At 33.0% G+C, this 25,023-nt stretch overlaps 1 protein-coding gene, 2 long non-coding RNA genes and 1 pseudogene across 3 annotated transcripts; 2 read left to right on the top strand and 2 right to left on the bottom strand.

Moving 5' to 3' along the window:
* The first annotated feature begins 3,932 nt into the window (after window positions 1-3,932).
* LOC140179477 (uncharacterized) lies at window positions 3,933-6,268 on the top strand. Its single transcript, XR_011872952.1, has 4 exons — window positions 3,933-4,111; window positions 4,204-4,258; window positions 4,347-4,475; window positions 5,978-6,268. It is a non-coding gene; the product is annotated as an uncharacterized lncRNA (long non-coding RNA).
* Window positions 6,269-6,564: 296 nt separating this feature from the next.
* On the bottom strand, window positions 6,565-6,993 carry LOC112746912 (uncharacterized). The gene has a single exon (XM_025795027.2). It carries the CDS (start codon window positions 6,918-6,920, stop codon window positions 6,735-6,737), a length of 186 nt encoding a protein of 61 aa, XP_025650812.1. The 5' UTR covers window positions 6,921-6,993; the 3' UTR covers window positions 6,565-6,734.
* Window positions 6,994-11,928: 4,935 nt separating this feature from the next.
* LOC140179615 (uncharacterized) lies at window positions 11,929-13,896 on the bottom strand. Its single transcript, XR_011873207.1, has 2 exons — window positions 12,832-13,896; window positions 11,929-12,467 (listed from the first exon to the last, which is right to left on the bottom strand). It is a non-coding gene; the product is annotated as an uncharacterized lncRNA (long non-coding RNA).
* Window positions 13,897-21,429: 7,533 nt separating this feature from the next.
* Window positions 21,430-24,816, top strand: LOC112748034 (protein LPA3-like; annotated as a pseudogene).
* The last annotated feature ends 207 nt before the right edge of the window (window positions 24,817-25,023 follow it).

Genomic DNA, 25,023 nt, shown 5'->3' on the forward strand with positions numbered 1-25,023 from the left:
ATTAAGTTTCTCTTATTATAGTATGTAATCAAAATTTATTATTATTATTATTATTATTATAATAAAGTTGATAGATATTAAACTCATATTTTTTTATTTTTATAATTTTAACAAGAATTTTATTATAATTTTATTATTTTTAATTTTAATATAAATTTAATTTAATTTTTTTATTTTATCAATATATTTATAAATTATAAAATAATTAAATATTTTTTGATTAAAAAATTAATTTATTGTAGTTCAAGTTGAATAGAGACGACTCTAAAATTTTAGAGTATGAATAGAATTAAAATTAAAAAGTTTTCAATCGACAAATAAATAAAATTAAATTTTAAAAATAATTTAAATTTACGGATAAAATTAGAGTGGAATTTAAATTCTACCTTATATCAATTTTTTCTCTCCTTCCACTCCAAATCATTTCTCATCTTTATTACTAATTCAATAAATATTTCTTGAATTTATTTCTATAAATAAATAAAAATATAAAGTGAAAAAGTAAAAAAATAATATTATTAGAATAATCTTTTTTTTTTAATGATAGGTTCTAATCCGTACTCAAATAATTTAGAAACAACGTTATACCTCGAAACTATTAGGTCAAAGTCGGCATAACTAATCCAAAGAGAAAGATCCGCGATATACTTTTATACTGGCCGCAGGAATCTCGGAAGCACAATGGATGGATACTTGATGCATTTTCGAGATAAATTCCAATGCAGACGACCTATATAAGCGTGTGGGGGGTTTTCACCCACATGAAGGGGAGACTGTGTACTTATATTCTTTTAATGAAGGATTAATGTTGCAAATCTTCAAACAATAAAATTTACCTACATCCCTGGATATCAAAAATCTGATTTGAGTCCATTTCATTTAGAGTTGCCATTGTGGTCATCAGAGAGTGATTCAGATTTCAGAACTTTTTCTTTTAGTCATAGTTTATTATTTGGTAGATTTTATATCTTGAATAATTTGATTGTACTTTACTGTAGATTTACATGTATTATCATATGATACGATGTAGTAAATAAATGATGAGAAAGGACCAAATCTTTTTGAGTTGTATTTCGCCTACTTATTTTTTCATGTAGAAAAGACGACATTAAACATAAGATTAGGTGACTACTTAATTAAGATTTATTGAGGGATAAATGATAAATAATTATTAGATATTTTTATTTTATATTAAGTTCTCATTTTAATTTTACACAAGTATCAAGACAATCATTGTATTTAATTGAAAATATAAACAATCAAAAGATAAAGACAAAATTATCCTAAATTCTATCTTTTAAATTTTTCTTCATATCTAATATTAGAAGATATAATATATAAAAAATAATTGATGACTTCTTGAAGTTAGAAAATGATACTTTATTTGTAACAAAACTAAAAATAAAAAGAAATTGAAGGAATAGATCACAACTGATTTTTTTTAATAAGTGCTTTTGGAATTATACATTAAAAAGAAAACTTGATTTTGTCATCGATATTTATTTCAGAGATAACAAGATGAGATCTCTTAAATATGGTCTTCTAGAAACCAAAATACCAAACGGAAGCTACTCCAGAACCCTAGTCCAAGTGAAGAGTGAGGCAAGTCACTAACTGTTGAGGAATGATTCCGAAGCTCTAATGTTTTTGTGCCCATATGTTACCTTTATTCCTATTGGACAAGTTAATTATCGGCCGTCACCACCTTAACTTTATGCGAGTGATCTCGTGTTGAGGAATGATTCCGAGACTCTAATGTTTTTGTGCCTATATGTCACCTTTTTTTCTATTGGATAAATTGATTATCGGTCGTCACCACCATAACTTTATGCGAGTGATCTCGGAAGTATCGCCAGTTGCCGCCTTAACTTTATGCAAGTGATCTCGAAAGTATCACTAGTCGCCGCCTTAACTTTATGAGAGTGCCACCTTAACTTTATGCGAGTGATCTCGAAAATATTGCCAGTCGCCGCCTTAACTTTATGAGAGTGATCTCGAAGGAAAACCCGTACCGTGAGATTAAATGTGAAGAGTATTTGGGTTTGTTGTGTGGTACTTAGGATGAGGAGTTGTTCAATCCATCTGACAAAAAAAAAATTTGCAAGTGATACGTTTCATGGTAATTTCAGTTCCACGTTTTGGTCCATGCCCAAGGTCCCATGTGCTCTGTTTCATCCAATTTGTGATTCCAGATTTACATTAAACTATCATGTTTCCACAAAGGGGTAAACATGGGATAGATAGTAGAAAACACTAGAGACAAAAATTGAGTTATTCTTATTTTAAAATGCATAGTATACCAAAGAGACTTGAAAGCTTAAACTATGACCCTATGACTATGAGACATAAATGCTTCACCCATTCATTTCCTTGACTTTCATCACCTTGTAACTTTATGCGAGTGATCTCGGGAGAATACGGCGGTATGAGATTAGTATTTGCAGAAAGATAAAGGCTAAAAACTACTAGATACAAATGAAGACAGATTTAAGATATTTTTGTCCTTGGCACTTTAGAAAAATATCTTCACACGTCACCACGAGTGACAAGCACCATATGAATGGCATTCAAGAACCATCTAAAATTATACAATAGAGTGGTTGGTAACTGTTGAGAGATGGTTGTGAAACTAGACAATTTTATTCTCAAGTTTTCTTAATTCGTGCCTTCTTGAAACTTCATGCAAGTGATCCCCACAATTGAGTTCACGCCGTCTTGAGACTTCATGCCGGCAATCCCAGAGGGAATTTCGTAACCAGTAACATAAGATTAATGCTTCAACAAATTTAAATCTGCAAGCTAGCTAGTGTTCGCCAACAGATTTTGGCCAAAATTATCACACACACTCGTATGGTTTAATTTTGATGCACTATCAAAAATAAAAAGTTTGAACAGGTGTTCAAGTTTCTCTTGTCAAATCATTTGAAGTGTTTTGAGTGAATCACCCAATACCTTGAAAATCTTACCAATAGAAATATGTGGTTGAATGGCAATGTAAGACTCGTACACTGAACTAATGAAAAGAAAAATGACATATTCAATTCTGATATTACTTTATGTTCTGTCTTTAGAATAGAGCCTCTAAATGCTTGAGGTATTTTTACATGCCACCACAAGTAAAAAGGAAATATCCTAATAACACTCTAAAGCTTAACTAAGAATGCATATCAATCAATGAACCGAGAGATGGTTGTAACTTAAATATTCAGCCACCATGTTTCCTTAATTCTTGCAGTCTTGTAAGTTCATGGGGATGATTTCAAAGGAAATTCCAAGTTGCTTTAAAAAATATATATATCTAAGCTCATTTGTTAGATGAAGCAGACAAACGACACATCTAATGGGAATGTTTATTAACGATACATAGATAGACACACCAGGAGATAATGTGAATTATTACAACTATAGGTGCATCAACATGACTAAATATATAGTTAATATTATTCCCAAAAGTGTTTTATCTTTGTGTCAAAATTGTGCACCAACAATGGAACTGTATAATTAACAAGCCACAATAAGATGATGACTATATCAAGAATAGGTAAAGTACCATTAAAATTTATAGGCATAAAATTCCAGGTATATTACATAATTCTGACGACCTTAAAAACAGATTTCTTGTCCAGTCCCAAAATCTATTCAAGATTAATGAATGAGTATATTATACATTTCTTTAATTTGTAATTTCTATAAACCCTGGTTAAATTAGTAGATAATTAGTCAATAAATTAGTTTTTAATAAGGAGGATTAGAAATGCGAATATTATATCAAATTAGGGTAGAGCTCATCAAAACGAGAATTTTGACACTAATTTCGAAGAAAACGGTTTAAGATTGGGCCGAACAGGCCGAACCGATTGAACCGGGCCCAAACCGGGCCGTAGATCCAACCGAACCAATATATTAAATGAACCCAAGCCCTTCTCTCCCTCATTTCAGCAGAAAATGAAGCAGAAGGCTTCCAGGGGAGAAGAGCGACGAAAGTTTCCCGAACCTTTACGGTGAATTTCAAAATCCCGTAATTCCTCCGTTCGAGCTCCGATCGCCGCACCGTTTGCGGCCATACGTTCACCGCGTCGAGCTCTACATTTCTACTGGAACAATTTCATTGGTAAGCTACTAAACACCCCCATCCACTCCTTTCCCCCAATTTTCACTAAATTAAGTGGAGGTATTGAATTTCTTTGCTTTTTGATGTTTTAGGATCCAATTAGCTTGAGAAAAATGTTCACTCTTGCTTATGTGAAGCTTGGGTAAGGTGAGGATACGATAATTCTATTTTATTTTTATTGAATTTGAGCTTTGAGTATTAAATTGGATATATATGTGTTATGAATGTGTATTAGGTTGTGAATAAATAATTGGAGCTTGAAATTGTAAATATTGGAACTTGGAGGAAGCAGATTAGTTGAGTTTTGAGGGGCTGCCTTAGTTTTGAATAAATAGCTTTGGTCGTTACGTGGAAATCGGCCAAGGTATGGTTTAGGTTTCTTGCATTTAATATATAATGTTCTGTGAAAACTTAGGCTAGATAACCATAGGATAAGTTGGAATGCAGGTGTATGTTTAATGTTTAGTAATTTGTCGATGAATATATTTGGTTGAAGTTTATTGGATAATTAGTTATTAATTTTGGATGGTGAATGTTGTTATGTTAATTTGGAGAGAATTATGGTTGAATGTTATTGTTGATGAACATGGTTGGTTTGGTGCTTGTTGATTAACTAATGATTTGGTAAATTATTGATTTGAGGTATAACTATTGTGGAGGTTGTTGTGATAATGAGGTATTTTGTGTTAGAAGCCTAGGATTAGTGAACTATGATCTTTAGTTAAATTTTGATTGTTGGATTTGAATATTGTATGAGTATAATTGTTGATCTAAGGTAGATTTATTGTGGTGACTGTTATGATGATGAGGAAGGGTATGTTGAATTAAAAAAAAAGCAGGTTTGGACCCAAAAAGGGTGGAAAAGTCCGAGTTTTAGAGGAGATGTTGTCGAAATTTTATAAAATTTAGAGATTTTGTTTATATGATTATTTAAAAATATTTAGATTCAAAGGTTATATGGTTTGATTTAGAGTTATTAAGAAAATGAGCATGTTTTAATTTTGATTTATTTAGAAAAGAATGAATTATATTTTGAATTGGAACTATTGATGGACGGAATGGGAGGTGTGATAATGAAGGATAATGATTGAATATGATTGACGTATAATGATGAATGAGATGCGATTGAGAATGATGTGGATGTTGATGAATTATAATTGAATTATTTATATGGCTTATGAATTTGAATAATTTGAGATATGAGATTCCCTGGATCAAGTGCCGTGGCTTGCCACCACGTGTACCAGGTTGAAAACGCGATACTCTGTTGACCCTACGACGTAAGTGTGACCGGACACTATATAAATTCTCGGGAATGTTACCCCCATTGAGCAATATTGATTATTTGAGAAAAAGCTATGCATAGACTCTTGGGGATGCACGTCGGGGGACAGTCTAAGGACAATTCAGACTTGTCGGGTTGGCTAGATAACCGACAGATGAGCCTCATCAGCTATAGGACAGGCATGCATCATATGCATATTACTTGAATTACTTGCTTGTGTATTAACTGTGTGTGCCTAAATGTACTCGCCATGTTAAACGTATATTTGTTACCTGCAGTACTTGTAACCTTCTTGTGCATGCCTTTGTCTGTTTAGTTATCTGTGAAAATGCATGATGGAGTTGGAGGTATGGAGGAATGGCAGAATGGGATTTAGATTTAAGGTTAAGTTAAGTTAGGTTTAAATATCCTTAGTAAACCACCTTTTATGGCTTCTGTTAATACTTTAAGCTCTATAATCTGGGTGTCGGCGTTCTAGGATTGCCTCTGGCATTTCCAGGACCTTATATATTATGTGTGTGGCACCTTTACCATACTGAGAACCTCCAGTTCTCATTCCATACTATGTTGTTGTTTTTCAGATGCAGGTCGAGAGGCATCTCGTTAGGCGTCTGGACCCTTGAAGCGAAGTGGTTACAGGGTTATTTTGTTATGCTATGATGTGTATATATGTACTTGGTTTTCTCTCCGCATAACTTGTTCTTTTGATCCTCCTAGAGGTTTATAGAGAGGCAAGATTGTGTATATATATTTTTTGGTTTTGGGATATGTATGTATATATGTGTAAATATTCTCCGGCCAGTCTTGACTTTGCAGGCTGAGTTAGGAGCTTGTTATTTTGTATCTTTGTCATTCTATTCCTACTTCTGTCATCTTATGTTTAGTAGTTATGATTTTCTTAGCACGCAAGTCAACTCGTTCCTTGAGCGTTGCGCTTTTATTTTGCGATTTTTATTCCCTCTATTCTTCAAGGCTCCTAGCATATTATAATTCTTCTGCTATTATATATACTCATTTTATTTTAGAGGTCGTAATACCACATCACCTCTGTTTTACGACTTAAGCGTAAAGCTTTGTGTGGTAGGATGTTACAATTTCAATGTAGGATTCCAAACATGGAAGACAAAGGAAAGATAACACTTCCCATTAAAAGAGTGAAAAAAGCTCTTATAAATGCTAAGAAATATCCTCTAACACCCTTCCATTCATTTCGATATACCATATACTTTTGTTAACAAATTTATTTGACCCTAAATATCATTGAGGAAAACAAAACAAAGAAGAGATTATCATCACAGCAATATGAACCTGATTCTGGAGTAGCGCCATATAGGGGAACTAATCGTAGTTATCATCATCAAAACCCTTCTTCTTAGGCTTGCGATATGTTTCCTCAACTTGCTTTGCCTTGTGCAAGGTAGTGTCAATTAGCTTGGTAATGTTAGGAACTTGATAATTTTGAGCCACATAAATGCCACAGACTGTCCCTGCTATGAATGAGAAGCAACTCCTGATTATACCCATCAGTACCGGCTCAAGCGATTTTCTGCTGTTTAAATATCCAATATCTACAAAAATCACTGCCAGAAATCGCCATATCAGATACAATGTCCAAAACAGACTCACTTTTGTTTTTCCAAAATACATTTACACTAATAAAGCATACAATTCAATTCAGAAAAGAATTCCAAAATCTTTACAAAAAAGTAAAGCCGTCGATTGCAACTCATGATACCATCTGAATTTTACCTACACGCTTTAATATTAGAGGTTCAAATCCTGAAGTTGCTTGGTGAGATTTTCACCTTATAATTACCTATTACCCCAAAATTTCATGATCATCTTTTCAAACCAAGGTAATAATATTTATTTTTCTTTAAAATAAAGTGTATTTAGGCAATGTTTATACTATATACACCAAATCACAAATACAATGTCCATAATATTAGACCTGTGTAAAACACAATATAGAAGAGATGCTCTTTGAATCCCTATCTTCCCAAATAACCCTTCTATTTGCATAAATTGAAATGATTTATCAAGTATGAAATTCGACTGTACCAGAACATCTTTTTCTTTTCAACTTTCACTCAATCCGAAAAATAAGAAAAATTATACTGTACAATGACTGAAAAAACAAAATAAGGAACAAAGAAAAAACCGTACCGTAGCTGAGGATATTGAGTTGGATTTGAAAACTTGGGCGAAATTCCAAAACCCTAAAGGCGATGAAGGGAAGAAAGATAGTGACGGAAAACTTATGCACCGCCCTGTGAATCCCTGAATGAATTTCTGATAGTCTGATTTGATTTTCAACTTGTTTCGAAACGCACCGTTTTAGAACTTTTTATTTTTAAGAAAAATATAAGTAACAAACAACATTTTTGAATAATGTGTGAACAATGTAAATTAACATGGTTAAAAGAGCAAATTATAGTTTTAAATTTAATTAGTAGTATTAAAATAGGATGTAGTGTATTTTTATTTGATTGGTGATTGTTCATGTTCAAAATAGTTATTGTTTACCTAGCACTCTCTTTTTTTTAATATTGAGATTATGGTGGTGTTTTTAAATAACATGAAGAGTTGGCGTATTTTTTTTTGTATGGATGATCACAAATTTAAAGCGTGAATTTTAATTTCTTTTTTTTATACCACAAATCTGAGGGTGATTTGTGGTTTTATTTTTTTTTTTAAAAAAATACAAATTTGTGGTTTATAATTTTTTTTCACAAAGCTGACTCACCGATTTGTTTATCCCTTAAAAAAAGCTTCAGTTCACACAAATTTGAGAATCAGATTTTTCTATTATCCCAAATCTAATCCTAAGTTTTGTTTTCAAAACAAAACTGATCCTTCAATTTGTGAATTTCAATTTTTTTAAAAAAATTATCTCCATATCTATAAAAAACAATATTTTTTTACAATTGAGCATAATACATTTTAAATTTCCATAACTAAAAAAATTACCCACCGTTTTAATCGTGTAACGGTCAAAAAGTCAAAACTATTTTTGCTTGCGGTGCACGTTACTATACATGTGGCCAAGTTTGGTTCATGGTATGCCAACTTATCGGGGGTGCACTATAATATCTTTTCTATGCTTGATCACCCATGCTCCATCAGCGTCAAGATCACTTTTTCTTTTATTTATTTATTTTTTATAAAGTATATCTTTAATTATGGAAATACAATATATTTTATGATTGGTGGTTCATAACTTCATATTGCGACTTATTTTATTATGGTGAAAACTCATGTGCAGTTAACTTCACGTGAATTTGATAGTTGAAAACCATTAAATAATTTGACTGATTTAACTATATTTTTCAACTTTACGTAAAGTTGACTGTATCTGAATTTCTACCTTTAGTTATTTTGTACCAATGAATACCTTAACTGTATAGAGAAATTCTAATTGTCAACCGATTAAATAATAATCACAAAATTAACTAGACATTATAACTTAACTTTAACCTTAAGAGACATCATTGATTTATAATTCTTAAACCAAACTTAAAAATTAAAATATATAAAATGTACAATTCTCATTTGAAATACCAATAAAAAAAGGTAAATAAATATACACCTACAATATTACAAAAGAAGAAAAGAAAATGAACCTACAAGCTAGATAAGAAATTAAGAATTAATGAACTACACCATCACCCAACTTCACTCCATGGTAATAATTCTTGCATTCAAACATATGTGGGAAAGAAGTAGCAAAATGTTCTTTGGGGTTTCAACTACACTGATGCTAAGGTAGAAAATGGTAATAAGGCTTAGGTGATAAGTCCCTAAGACAAAATTATCCCAAATTCGATCCTCAAAATTTTTCTTTCTATCTAATAATAGAAGATATAATATATAAAAAATAATTGATGAATTCTTGAAGTAAGAAAATGATACTTTATTTGTTACAAAACTAAAAATGAAAGAAATTGAAGGAATAGGTTACAAGTGATTTTTTTATTAGCTGCTTTTGGAATAATACATTAAAAAGAAAATTTGATTTTGTCATCGATATTTATTTCAGCGATAATAAGATCAGTTCTCTTAAATGTGGTCTTCTAGAAACCAAAATATCAAACGAAAGGTATTCCAGAACCCTAGTCCAAGTGAAAAGTGAGGCAAGTCATGACACCATCTGAATTTTACCTACATGCTTCAATATTAGAGGTTCAAATCCTAAAGTTGCTTGATGAGATTTTTACCTTATAATCACCTATTACCCCAAAATTTCATGATCATCTTTTCAAACCAAGGTAATAATATTTATTTTTTTTAAAAAATAAAGTGTATTTAGGCAATGTCTATACTATATACACCAAATCACAAATACAATGTCCAGAATCTTAGCCATATGTAAAACAGAATACAGAAGCAATGCTCTTTGAATCCCTATCTTCCCAAATAACCGTTCTATTTGCATAAATTGAAATGATTTATCAAGCATGAAATTTGACTATACCAGAACATCTTTTTCTTTTCAACTTTCACTCAATCCGAAAAATAAGAAAAATTATACTGTACAATGACTGAAAAAACAAAATAAGGAACAAAGAAAAAACTGTACCGTAGCTGAGGATATTGAGTTGAATTTGAAAACTTGGGCGAAATTCCGAAACCCTAAAGGCGATGAAGGGAAGAAACATAGTGATGGAAAACTTATGCACTGCCCTGTGAATCCCTGAGTGAATCTCTGATAGTCTGATTTGATTTTCAACTTGTTTCGAAACGCACCGTTTTAGAACTTTTTATTTTTAATATTGAGATTGTGGTGGTGTTTTTAAATAATGTGGAGAGTTGGTATATTTTTTTTTAGTACTGTTAGGGAGTCAATGGTCTAAGTGTACAATGTATACAATGGGCTAAATCTTTGACCCAATATGAATAAAATGAACATTACCTATACTATTTAGAATAACCATTCGGGTATGGAGATAATAAACATCTCATGTCACATTGTCATGAAATCACTCATCCCAAAAACTTAAGCTTTATTTTGGGATTCACCAAAGATCGAATTCTTGATCTCTCGGCTCTAGAGCTTTGATACCATATTATGAAATCACTCATCCCAAAAGCTTAAGCTAATAGGAAAAGATAACACTAATGATTATATCTCTAATACTGAATCGAACATCTCTAAACCCCATTGTACACATTGTACAAATATTCTATTGGCTCCCTATACTTTCTCATTTTTTTTTTGTATGATGGTCACAAATCTGAAGGTGATTTGTGATTTTATTTTTTTTAAAAAAATATATAAATTTGGGGTTTATAATTTTTTTTAACAAAACTGACTCCCCAATTTGCATATCCCTTAAAAAGAACTTCAGTCCACACAAATCTAAGACTCAGATTTCTCTATTACCCCAAATCTAACCCTAAGTTTTGTTTCCAAAACAAAATTGATCCTTCGATTTGTGAATTTCAATTTAAAAAAAAATTATCTCCATATCCATAAAAAACACAATATTTTTTTAGAATTGAGCATAACACATTTTAAACTTCCATAACTAAAAAAATTATCCACCGTTTTAATCGTGTAACGGTCAAAAAGTCAAAACTATTTTTGCTTGCGGTGTACGTTACTATACACGTGGCCAAGTTTGGTTCAAGGTGTGCCAACTTATCGGGGGTGCACTATAATACATTTTCTCTGCTTGATCACCCATGCTCCATCAGCATCAAGATCACTTTTTTATTTATTTATTTAGTTTTTATAAATTATATCTTTAATTATGGAAATACAATATATTTTATGACTGGTGGTTCATAACTTCATATTGCGACTTATTTTATTATGGTGAAAAGTCATGTGCAGTCAATTTTACGTGAAGTTGATAATTGAAAGCTATTAAATAATTTGATTGGTTTGACTATATTTTTGAACTTCACATAAAGTTGACTGCATCTGAATTTCTACCTTTAATTATTTTGTACCAATGAATACCTTAACTGTATAGAGAAATTCTAATTGTCAACCGATTAAATAATAAACACAAAATTAACTAGACATCATAGCTTAACTTTAACCTTAAGAGACATCATTGGTTCATAATTCTTAAACCAAACTTAAAAATTAAAATATATAAAATGTACAATTCTCAATTGAAATACCAACAAAAAAAAAGGTAAATAAATATACACCTACAATATTACAAAAGAAGAAAAGAAAATGAACCTACAAGCTAGATAAGAAATTAAGAATTAATGAACACCATCACCCAACTTCACTCCAAGGTAACAATCCTTGCATTCAAACATATGTGGGAAAGAAGTAGCAAAATGTTCTTTGGGGTTTCCACTACACTGATGCTGAGGTGGAAAATGGTAACAAGGTGGAAAATGGTAACAAGGCTCATGTGCAAGTCCCTAACACAAAATTATCCCAAATTCTATTCTCTAAATTTTTCTTTCTATCTAATAATAGAAGATATAATATATAAAAAATAATTGATGAATTCTTGAAATTAGAAAATGATACTTTATTTGTTACAAAACTAAAAATGAAAAGAAATTGAAGGAATAGATCATAAGTGATTTTTTTTATTCAGTGCTTTTGGAATCATACATTGAAAAGAAAATTTGATTTTGTCATCGATATTTATTTCAGAAATAATAAGATGAGGTCTCTTAAATGTGGTCTTCTAGAAACCAAAATACCAAACGAAAGGTATTTCAGAACCTTAGTCCAAGTGAAGAGTGAGGCAAAAACCCTAGTCCAAGTAAAGAGTGAGGCAAGTCACTAACCGTTGAGGAATGATTCCGAAGCTCTAATGTTTTTGTGTCTATATGTCACCTTTTTTTCTATTAGACAAGTTGATTATCGGCCGTTACCACCTTAACTTTATGCGAGTGATCTCGAAAATATTGCCAGTCCCCACCTTAACTTTATGAGATTGACCTTAACTTTATGCGAGTGATCTCGAAAGTATCGCCAGTCCCCACCTTAACTTTATGAGAGTGATCTCGGAGGAAAACCCATACCGTGAGATTAAATGTGAAGAGTGTTGGGTTTGTTGTGTGGTACTTTGGATTGGAGGTTGTTCAATCCATCTAACAAAAAAATAAAAAGTTTGCAAGTGTTACGTTTTATGGTAATTTCAGTTCCAGGTTATGCCCCATGCCAAAAGTCCCATGTTCTCTGTTTCATCCAATTTGTGATTCCAGATTTACCTTAAACTATCATGTTTCCACAAAGGGGTAAACATGGGATAGTCAGCAGAAAACACTAGAGACAAAAATTGAGTTATTCTTATTTTAAAATGCATAGTATACCAAAGACACTTGAAAGCTTAAACTATGACCCTATGACTATGAGGCATAAATGCTTCACCCCTTGATTTCCATGACTTTCATCACCTTGTAACTTTATGCGAGTGATATCAGGGAAATAATGCGACATGAGATTAGTACTTACAGAAATGCTTCACCCTTTGATTTTCGTGATTTTCATCACCTTGTAACTTTATGCGAGTGATATCGGGAGAATATTGCGGCATGAGATTAGTACTTGTAGAAATGCTTCACCCCTAGAGGCATAAATGCTTCACCTCTTGATTTCCGTGACTTTCATCACCTTGTAACTTTATGCGAGTGATATCAGGAGAATACTACAGCATGAGATTAGTACTTGATTTTCACCTACTTATTTTTTCATGTAAAGAAGAATACATTAAACATAAGATTATGTTACTACTTAATTAAGATTTATCGAGGGACAAATGATAAATAATTATTAGATATTTCCATTTCATATTAAGTGTCTCATTTTAATTTTACACAAGTATTAAGACAATCATTATATTTTATTGAAAGTATAAACAATCAAAAGAAAAAGACAAAATTATCCTAAATTCTATCTTCTAAATTCCCCTTTCTATTTAATAATAGAAGATATCATATATAAAAATTAATTGATGACTTCTTGAAGTTAGAAAATGATACTTTATTTGTAACAAAACTAAAAATGAAAAGAAATGATCACAAGTGATTTTTTTAATAAGTGCTTTTGGAATCATACATTAAAAAGAAAACTTGATTTTGTCATGGATATTTATTTCAAAGATAACAAAATAAGGTCTCTTAAATGTGGTCTTCTAGAAACCAAAATACCAAAGGGAAGGTATTCCAGAACCCTAGTCCAAGTGAAGAGTGAAGCAAATCACTAACCGTTGAGGAATGATTCCGAGACTCTAATGTTTTTGTACCCATATGTCAACTTTTTTTCTATTGGACAAGTTGATTATCGGCCGTCGTCACCTTAACTTTATGCGAGTGATCTCGGAAGTATCACTAGTCACCACCTTAACTTTATGAGAATGATCTCGGAGAAAAACCCGTACCGTGAGATTAAATGTGAAGAGCGTTTGGATTTGTTGTGTGGTACTTAGGATCGGGAGTTTTTCAATCCATCTGACAAAAAAAAAAGTTTGCAAATGCTACATTTCATGATAATTTCAGTTCCAGGTTTTGGCCCATGCCCAAGGTCCCATGTGCTCTGTTTCATCCAATTAGTGATTCCAGATTTACCTTAAACTATCATGTTTCCACAAAGGGGGTAAACATGGGATAGACAAAGAGAAAACACTAGAGACAAAAATTGAGTTATTCTTATTTTAAAATGCATAGTATGCCAAAGACACTTATGACCCTATGACTGAGGCATAAATGCTTCGCCCCTTCATTTCCTTGACTTTCATCACCTTGTAACTTTATAGGAGTGATTTTGGGGGAATACTGCGGCATGAGATTAGTACTTGCAAAAAGATAAAGGCTAAAAACTACTAGATACAAATGAAGACAGATTTAAGATATTTTTGTCCTTGGCACTTTGGAAAAATATCTTCACACGTCACCACGAGTGACAAGCAGCATATGAATGGCATTCAAGAACCATCTAAAATTATACAATAGAGGTTGGTAACTGTTGAGAGATTGTTATGAAACTAGACAATTTTGTTCTCAAGTTTCCTTAATTCGTGCCTTCTTGAAATTTCATGCAAGTGATCCCCACATTCGAGTTCACACCGTCTTGAGACTTCATGCCGGCAATCCCGGAGGGAATTCCGTAACCCGTAACATAAGATTAATGCTTCAACAAATTTAAACCTGCAACCTAGCTAGTGTTCGCCAACAGATTTTGGCCAAAATTATCACACACACTCGTATGGTTTAATTTTGATGCACTATCAAAAATAAAAAGTTTGAACAGGTGTTCAAGTTTGTCTTGCCAAATCATTTGAAGTGTTTTGAGTGAATCACCCAATACCTTGAAAATCTTACCAATAGAAATATGTGGTTGAATGGCAATGTAAGACTCTTACACTGAACTCATAAAAATTAAGTTCAAAATGAAAAGAAAAATAACATATTCAATTCTGATATTACTTTATGTTCTGTCTTTAGAATAGAGCCTCTAAATGCTTGAGGTATTTTTACATGCCACCACAAGTAAAAAGGAGATATCCTAATAACACTCTAAAGCTTAACTAAGAATGCACATCAATCAATGAACCGAGAGATGTTTGTAACTTAAATATTCAGCCACCATGTTTCCTTAATTCTTGCAGTCTTGTAATTTCATGGGGATGATTTCAGAGGAAATTCCAAGTTGCTTTAAAAAAGATATGTATCTAAGATCATTTGTTAGATGAAACAGGCGGACGACACATCTAATGGGAATGTTTATTAACATTACATAGATAGACACACCATGAGATAATGTGAATTATTACAACTATAGGTGCATCAACATAACTAAATATATAGTTAATATTATTTGCAAAAGTGTTTTATCTTGGTGTCAAAATTGTGCACCAACAATGGAACTGTATAATTAACAAGCCATAATAAGATGATGACTATATCAAGAATAGGTAAAGTACCATTAAAATTTATAGGCATAAAACTCCAGGTATATTACATAATTCTGACGACCTTAAAAACAGATTTCTTGCCCAGTCCCAAAATCTATTCAAGATTAATGAATGAGTATATTATACATTTCTTTAATTTGTAATTTCAATGTAAGATTCCAAACATGAGAGACAAAGGAAAGATAACATTTCCCATTAAAAAGAGTGAAAAAAGCTCTTATAAATGCTAAGAAATCTCCTCTAACACTCTTCCATTCATTTCGCTATACCATATACTTTTGTTAACAAAATTTATTTGACCCTATATATCATTGAGGAAAACAAAACAAAGAAGAGATTATCATCACAGCAATATGAACCTGATTTTGGAGTAGCGCCATATAGGGGAACTAATCGTAGTTATCATCATCAGAACCCTTCTTCTTAGGCTTGCGATATGTTTCCTCAACTTGCTTTGCCTTGTGCAAGGTAGTGTCAATTAGCTTGGTAATGTTAGGAACTTGATAATTTTGAGCCACATAAATGCCACAGACTGTCCCTGCTATGAATGAGAAGCAACTCCTGATTATACCCATCAGTACCGGCTCGAGCGATTTCCTGCTGTTTAAATATCCAATATCTGCAAGAATCACTGCCAGAAATCGCCATATCAGATACAATGTCCAAAACAGACTCATTTTTGTTTCTCCAAAGTACATTTACACTAATAAAGCATACAATTCAATTCAGAAAAGAACCCCAACATCTTTACAAAAAAGTAAAGCCGTTGATTGCAACTCATAACACCATCTGAATTTTACCTACACGCTTCAATATTAGAGGTTCAAATCCTGAAGTTGCTTTGTGAGATTTTCACCTTATAATTACCTATTAACAAAACACCTAAACTATCATCCATCAAAATTTAACAAAACCATTCACCATAAGTTCCATACTAATTGGACAAGGACAAACCACAAATGTTTTAGTCCATGCCAACATTGTTTCAACTTCCAAGCATGTACTTCATGGCCGCAAAGGGTCTTCATGGATGCTCTAATCTCAGTTGACAACAAAACCACCACAGCTATATTCCAATACAAAGGCATCTCAAACACTGATCCCTTCTCTTCCTCAACTTCAACTTCCTGCCAGAAATGACTCATCTTTTGCACAGAGTCTCAACAAAAAACTCAGAAGCCTAAACTCTGATCAATACCCTACTCTTGTTCCTCTCAAAGTTGATAGAAACCTCGTCTACACTATTGGTTTAGGCATGAATCCTTGCCCTACGTGTGTCAATGGAACAACACTAGTTGTTTCATTGAACAAAATTTCAGAAAATTATGAACAAAATTAACTCAGCAAACTCCACAAACTCCACAGTAAAACTTAAATCAGTAAACAATAACCTCAGAAAATCCAGCTAATCAGAAAATCAATTTGAAACAAATAACAAGTATTATCAGAAATCAATTGCTAAACCCTAAACCAGCAAGCAGACGCCGAGGAGATGGCTATGAAGTGCGAAACTGTGAACAAAAAATTACTTACCGGCGGCGAGGTGGAAGGCGAGCAACGGCGATGACAGAGGACGCGACACCGGCGAACAGAGAGAAGGCGAGCACGGCGATGACAACGATGCGTGGGGGCTGCGGTGGCTGCGGGATGCTGTGGCGGCGGGATGCTGTGGCGGCGGGCTGCCGTGGCTGCGCGATTGGGGGCTGCGGTGGCTTCTATGGTTCTCAGAGAAGAGAGGAGAGGAGATGCGATTGTGAAGAAGAAGAACAAATGGGGGCTGCGTTTGATTTAGGGTTGACTGCTTCAGTTTTGCCGTTTTGTGTTTTTCCTATTTATTTTTTTTTAATTTAAGTGACAAAACGGTGCATTTAGGAGGGTGTATTTCCAAACGAAAACTCTCTAAAAAATCGGACGGTTTTACCGGTTCATCGGTTAACCGCCGGTTCAACCATTTTTTATTGGTTTTTTGTCAGACAGTTTCTAAGCTTGTTCGGACTGGCTAGCTGACCAATTTTCGGTTAAATCGGTCGGTCCAATTCGGTTTTCAGAACCATGGTATTTAGGCAATGTCTATACTATATAAACTAAATCACAAATACAATGACCATAATCTTAGCCCTATGTAAAACAGAATATAGAAGAGATGCTCTTTGAATCCCTATCTTCCCAAATAACCCTTCCATTTGCATAAATTGAAATAATTTATCAAGCATGAAAAGTATGAAATTCGACTGTACCAGAACATCTTTTTCTTTTCAACTTTCACTCAATCCCAAAAATAAGAAAAATTATACTGTACAATGACTGAACAAACAAAACAAGGAACAAAGAAAAAATCGTACAGTAGCTGAGGATATTGAATTGAATTTGAAAACTTGGGCGAAATTCGGAAATGGATCCTCTCCAATTTTTTCAACACTTGACAAAATACAGTGCAATCTCTCACCTTTGATTTTAATAGTGGGACCAGAAATAAATAAGAGAGAGAATGTGGTGAATGGTTAGATTAAACACTGCACACCATCCAGTTTTTTATTCACTGGAGAGGATCCACTCCCGCGAAATTCCAAAACCCTAAATGCGATGAAGGGAAGAAAGATAGTGACAGAAAAGTTATGCACCGCCCTGTGAATCCCTGAGTGAATCTCTGATAGTCTGATTCAAAACGCACCGTTTTAATCGTGTAATGGTCAAAGGTCAAAACTATTTTTGCTTACGACCCACGTTACTACTATACACTTGGCCAAGTTTGGTTCATGGTGTGCCAACTTATCGGAGGTGCACTATAATACCTTCTCTCTGCTTGACCACCCATGCTCCATCAGCGTAAAGATCACTTTTTCTTTTATTTATTTATTTTTTTATGAATTATATCTTTAATTATGGAAATACAATATATTTTATGATTACTTGATTAGTGGTTCATATGGCGACTTATTTTATTATGGTGAAAATCTAAGTACAATCAACTTCTTGATAGTTGAAAGTCATTAAATAATTGGGAGTCACTTTGATAAAGACGTTTAAAACATCTTTTTGTAAAGATATTTTCTAATAATTAAAATTTAACACATATAATCGATTAAATCGTATTATTTTTGTTAAAATTAGGCCAAACAAATTAATTTGACCGAAAAAATAATGAATTAAATCTTGAACTTGTCTAAATTAATATTATTTTCTATAAAAAATTACTACAATACTCTTATTATAGAAAATGACTAAAAAATATTTTAATAAAAGTATTTTAATCATTTTCTATAATAAAAGTATTGTAGTCATTTTTTATAAAAAATAATATTAATTTAGACCGATTCAAAATTTGATTCATTATTTTTCTTGGTCAAATTAATTTGTGGGCCTAATTTTTATCAAATTTGTTGATGCTGGTAATTTTTATTGATGATCGAATGTGCTGTTGTTGGTAAATCTTCTCCTAAATATACAGAAAAGTAGGTTTTCAACCAAATTCTTTTTGGTTAAGTGTCAGCATATCTTTGTTTGTCACCATATCTATTAGAAGCTCAAACTCTATTTTCTATTTCTGCCATTACTGAACAATAAAGTGACCTCAGTTACAGTTACAGTTACTCTAACACTTCTGATTTTGTTAAGGTAATGGCGTTTTTGCAACGAATCCGAAACAACAAGCTCAAAACAGCTTTCACCCAATTAAAGACCATAGATGTTACATGTGGCTTCCCCATTCTTCATCCATCAATTCCATTCCAAAACCAGGCACTCTTCGGATTCCGCAGCCCTATTGGGCATTCCATGACACACCTCCTCTCGTTTCTAGTAGCGTGAGGTTTTTCGCTGCTCCCATTCAGGTAAATTTTCAAGCATTTGTCTATGCTGGAGGTTATTGTCGAAGCTGTTGTCTTGAATCTTAACAGTGATTGGAATTGGGTTGCTTTTATTAGTTTTGCTATCCATGGTGGGGAGTTTTTAGGTTGATTATTGACTTGTTTCATGGCTGATCAATGTGGGGGGATGTCATTTTTCTGCGTTGTACTTGTGGAGGGTTTTGAATTTTGGTAGCATAGGCCGGGTTATGTTGTGATGGAGTGGGCATTAATGGTTAAATGGTAGTGGTCTTGGATTTGATGATGTCAGTTGATACATTTTGGGATTTCAGTTTCAGAGTAAGTGGAAGAAGGAAGAAGAGGACTCCATTGAAGGGCGACGATTGAATGACCAAATCAAAGCTCAATATGTTAGGCTTGTATTTGACGATGGTACAAATTTCTCATGCTAATGAATGGGGATTTGGTTGTTTTATTTTGTTTTGTTATTATCATATTGGACAGCATTGCATATGTATGTTGAATTTCAAGTCTTACCATCATTCATCTTTTCTTATTCTTAATTGCTTAAATTGAGGAATGTTGATTTATTTTTCATAATGGTTATGCTGCACTAGCTCATTACTATGGGGCTTGCAGTTTAGCTGTTTTGTTTTATCTTTTATGAATGGTAATATGTTTTGGAGTCATACACTCATGCTTAGATGATAGATATCCATGGATCTGCTGTGGATGGAAACATACCAATTAGATATATGTCTGCTTGAAAGATCATCTTTATTTTCTATTTATGACAATATGAAATTCACAGGGAATCATTCAATAATATCAAGGTTTGAAGCACTTGATCGTGCCAGGAAGCTCAAACTTGATTTGGTTGAGGTGATTATTTTTAGTTTATTATTTTCTTTTAGAGTCTTTTCCATTTAACTGATATTTCGATATACTTGCATACTATAGGTGTTGAGTTGAAGTAGGTTACATAATTTGAATGAAAATGTTTACTGAAGGGTTTATTGTTTTTCTGCTATCCTGGGGTCTTTCCAGTGATTATGTCATAATCTGGATTTTGGTAAAGAGTGTGATCATTTTCACCCCCCACCAACAGCATATCCTTGATATTTGGGGCATGTTGTGACCAGTAATAATTTATATACCCATGTGTCATATCTGTCAACTTTGACGCACTAACATTTTTATAGAAATATGAATTAAGAAAGTTACATGAATTACATGAGGTATGACATTTATTATATGAGTGCTTGGTCATGTATTACAGGTTCAGAGGAATGGTAATCCACCTGTTGTAAAAATAATGGACTACCACAAGGAAACATATAAGAAACAAGAAAAGGAAAAGGAGCGTGCTAAAAGCAAGGTGCATTATGCAATGGATTTATGTTTTCAATTTGCTTGTGTAGTTTCTGTAAATTGCTTTTGGTTGGAATTGGATATGAGATTTTTTATTTTCTTTTGATCTTTTGAATTTTCGGTCATACACTAAAACATATGAATCTTTAATTAGCAAATTACTGGTGCTTGAGCTACACTGTACCGTGAAAATGTCAGCAATATGCTCATTCTGCTTTTAAGGCGTGCTTAATGAGTTGCCAAAGACAAATCTTTATGATATGCACTATTGTTAATCAGTTTTCTAACAAATGCAGTCTGAACTGACATTGCGAAAAGGAGAATGTAAGGAAGTGCGGTTTTCTGGAAAAACTGTAAGTGTTTTTTTTTCTCCACTTCATCCTTCCTTTTATTTTTTATTTATCCTTTACATATTTAAGCAAGCTTATTTCTTTCAAATCAAAATTATTTGCTGTAGGTCAAATCTGTTAAACATGTATTTTGACTATGTTCCCATTTATAGGCTTGCTGCAATCGGCTTTAAGGCATGCAAATAATCTAGATGGATACATATAGTTTGTTTTTTTTTTTTGGGGGGGCGGGGGGTTTCAATTATTGGGTGTAAGCTTTTTGTATTCTGACTGTGTTCTTGTTGTATCTGGAAGTACAGAGCCTTGAAAAGGATTAAAGAAGTTTGATATTGAATTTTCTGTTGACATTTTCAGGAAATGAAAGACCTGAAGATGAAAGCAGATATGGTTAAAAAGTTGATGGAGAAAGGATATCGTGTGAAGGTACTCTCTTTTTTTCATATATGGAATATGCACTCTGGTTTTGGATTAGGTTACTGCTTAAGGCTTGTGTTTAGGTTCTAGGTTTGAGAAATAATAAAAGAACAAAAAAGAGATAATCTAATAAGATCTTGCTCTTTATCACATCAAATATCACATTAGTCAGTTGCATTAATGACTGAGGATAATAATGATGGCGAAGAAGACATTGACGACGAGGGCAATGGTGATGATGGCTAGGTTAGAGTGCACTTGGTTTCCCTTAACTCGGTTAGGTTAGTACTTACGTGAGTTACTAAGTTTGGGATAGTTTAAGAGAAAATCACCTGTATGTGGTAACTCTAGAGTCATTATTACCATTAGAATAAAACAGTGGTCTAGCATAGTTATGTGTCTGACCAAAAACAAATAGCTTAGTGTGGAGAGTAGATTCTTGACGTTTTTATATGTTTATGACACTGCATAACAACCTTTGAAGCTGTGTTAAAAAAAAAAATAGAGGATTACTGTTATATATTCAGGGAAAAAATGCTTATAACATTTGCGAGTTAGAATTTTGGAAATGGTTTAGTTTCTTGTTAGGACACTAGATACTATTATTATCTTCTTTTCCTATTTTGTTAACCTATAACTCTTCAGGATTCCAATTAACAATTGAGCTTTTAGGTGTGGCTTTTATTGCTGTAATTCTCTTCCTGACTTTGTTCTCTTGGGTTGTGTATGCAGGCCCTTGCCCAGTAACATAAGTTCTTATAAGGTACTATTCTTTGCTATCATGAAACAAATGTTATCAAGTGACTAATGTTTGTCAGTTTTGGTCCTTCATTATATGTAGCTGCAACTTTTCCATTGTAGTGCTATTAGTGATAGTTGAGAGTGCCTTAACTTGTCAACTTTTACTTCGTCTTCATTAGTACTTAGCTTCAGATTCTTAGATGCACTTGTGGATATTGTCACAATCAATAACATAACATTTTAAGATATGGCGCACGGCTAACTTGAATTCTGATCTAAAATGACATTTTACTTATTATTGATTGTGAGCACAGTTCATGTGTGTCGACATATAAGTCCGTTTAGTTGATTTTCATGTCTATGCTTTATGTTAGGCTAACATCAATTTCATGCTTCAAGAGGCATTGTTCTAATTCACGGTTACTTGACCTTTATGAGGCATGCGTCTCAAAGCATTGCACATAATTGTCTCAAATTCCTAAATATTTCAAGGGATCTTCAGATGAGTTCATTGATGCCAACATTCAACTCGCATTGGCTGTTGTGAAAAAGCTCCAGGAGAAACAGGAGACCCGAGCTTGCTTAGTAAGAAGACGCATTATTTTCGTCCCATCCTTACTTAGAAGAAATATTTATTTTCATGAATAAATTTTTACCTTCTGTTTTTCTGGAGAAGATCTTATGATATATGTTCCCGGTTGTAGGTCTTCCCTGATAAACCAGAAAAGCGCAGAGCCTCCGAGTTGTTCAAATCAGCTCTGGATTCGGTAATGAAAATACACTTATTATGATTTTTTCCCATCTTTCTCATGGATTTATCTTATTTTCCTGCATCTTTCTTATTTTGAAGTGTCATTTTTGTTGTGCATTCAGATTGATGGCATTACCATTGGTTCCTTAGATGATGTCCCTGCTGGACCTATGACTTCATTTTTCCGATCCGTTAGGAACACCCTTGATTTTGATTTTGAAGATGAAAATGAAGGCTTATTCTTTGGGGAAAATGGCATTAGGATATTGTACTAAGTCAATAATTTTTTCCAAATTATCATGTTCGAAACTTAGGGATGAGAGAATGTATCAAAAATTCAAAATTAATAATAATGCATGATGACTTGATACCTGAACTGCAGATAGATGGAAGTCTAATGAGCCTCCATCACTCTACATATTCCTTAACTGCAGTATGCGTGAACTTGCAAATATAGAGAAGTATGTGGTATGGTGTCTCTGCCTTTTGAATGTTTCTTGAACCTCTTTTCACTTTTAATATTTGATGTGCTTATGAAATTTCGCTATTCCTTATTTGCATTGGCTTGTTGTTGGCTTATTCATTCAGAAAATATTTAGTTTTTTTCTTTGGTGATAATATGCAATGGAATATAAAGCTTGAATCCTTTCATTTGATTTTGGGACAGCATGTAACACTCTTTTTTGTATACTATTTTCTTCCAACTCTAGATTTTGTTGGCCTTTGTTGGCTGTATAAGCAATTCTTAATTATTAGCTATTGAACAGGTTATATTTCTGACTTGTTTCATGTAGGTGGCAGTTACTTTAATGTATTTTATATATTGTTACCCGTTGAATTTTGCAGGAAAAATTTGCTGTGTGCCTGTGTCTACACTAACACTTCTATTTAATCTTGAACTAGACACACTACAGTATATCCTCTTTATATATACATGTTGCGGTGCTAAATCCATAATTTTAATATAATTATTTTTGACAGAAAGTTAGTATTGCATTTACAGTGCTGATTTAGGCCTTTTGGGCTTCCCTCCCAAAGATTTGCATTACCGCTTCCTTTCACAATTTACTCCATTATTCTACATTAGAATCAAAGAGTATTCAAAGGTGCCTCTTCTTTATTGAATTGTTTTTACCTGATCATTTTCTCAAATAATTGGTATTGATTGTTTTCTTTTTATGTTTTTAAGACAGTTGCAATAGCACCTTATATTGTCAATTACAGTGGAGCAGTGTTCCGCCAGTATCCAGGTATGGCTATATGGTATTTTGATCTTAGTATATAACTGGTGCACAAAATTGTTACTTCATGGTTTGTGGTTCAGGTCCTTGGCAGGTGATGCTTAAGCAAGCAGATGGTTCTTACACTTGCATAGCGGAAAGCGCAACCCGCTTCACCCTTGGTGAAGTAAATACATGATCTTCAACTCTTTTCACTTTTTAAACTGTAAACACTTTGTTATTAACTTTTAAACTGATGTAGGCCAAAGAAGAGTTGTTGAGTCTTGGGACTTCAAGAAGAGGAGGGAAGCTCTCCAGAATTTCTTCGAAGAGGCTACAAGGTGTTCTATTTTGTTAGTTTATCAGTCTATGTTTTTGTTTATGCTTGTTGCTTGTTTGTTGGCGTGTCTCTTATTCACAGATAAGGCCATAAGGGTGCTTTTCTTCAGCTTATTTTGCCAAAATACTGTATAAGAAAGCCAGGTTTCACATATTTGGATAAAATTTAGAAATAATCAGGATTTTGCCAGTTTTAAGCTTTTTTATTTTGTTGGAGCTGAAGATAGTAGCTTATAAGAAAATCAAATTTTAGTTTTTTCAATTATAAAGAAACTTTTGTCAAACATGCCTGAAATCTTTTACCTGCCTCATTTGATATTGCAGGCAAGCACATGGTTGGAAGAAGATTTTGATTTGGAAGCATCTTCTGCATGGAGGAGCTGATCACTACACTGTAAAACTACTATAAGAGATTCTCTCTGTTTTTTTTTTTTAAATTTAAATGTAAGTTTTATGTAATATTCCCAATTTTCTGTTCAGTTTGAAACCAATGTGACCCATTTGTGGCATTTATAGTTGAATTGTTGCAAACAAATATCAGATGGAATTTCCAAACCCAATTGTATCAAATCAAATTGTGGGAATCCACCAAGGTATATCAGCAATTAGTTTGATAAAAGATTAAAGAAACCCATCATATCCCTGAAAAGACCATTAATCTCTCTATCTTGCGGAATTGATTTGGAACCTCTCATACTTAGAATAAAATAGTTTGCTCTAACCAGATCATGTTTGCTTCAAA

This window comes from Arachis hypogaea, chromosome 15, assembly GCF_003086295.3.
Source record: "Arachis hypogaea cultivar Tifrunner chromosome 15, arahy.Tifrunner.gnm2.J5K5, whole genome shotgun sequence".
In the NCBI taxonomy this organism is placed as follows: Eukaryota; Viridiplantae; Streptophyta; class Magnoliopsida; order Fabales; family Fabaceae; genus Arachis; species Arachis hypogaea.

What these genes read in the sequence shown, in the direction of transcription:
- LOC112746912 (XM_025795027.2), bottom strand. Translation starts at nt 6,920, where the DNA reads ATGGGTATAATCAGGAGTTGCTTCTCATTCATAGCAGGGACAGTCTGT.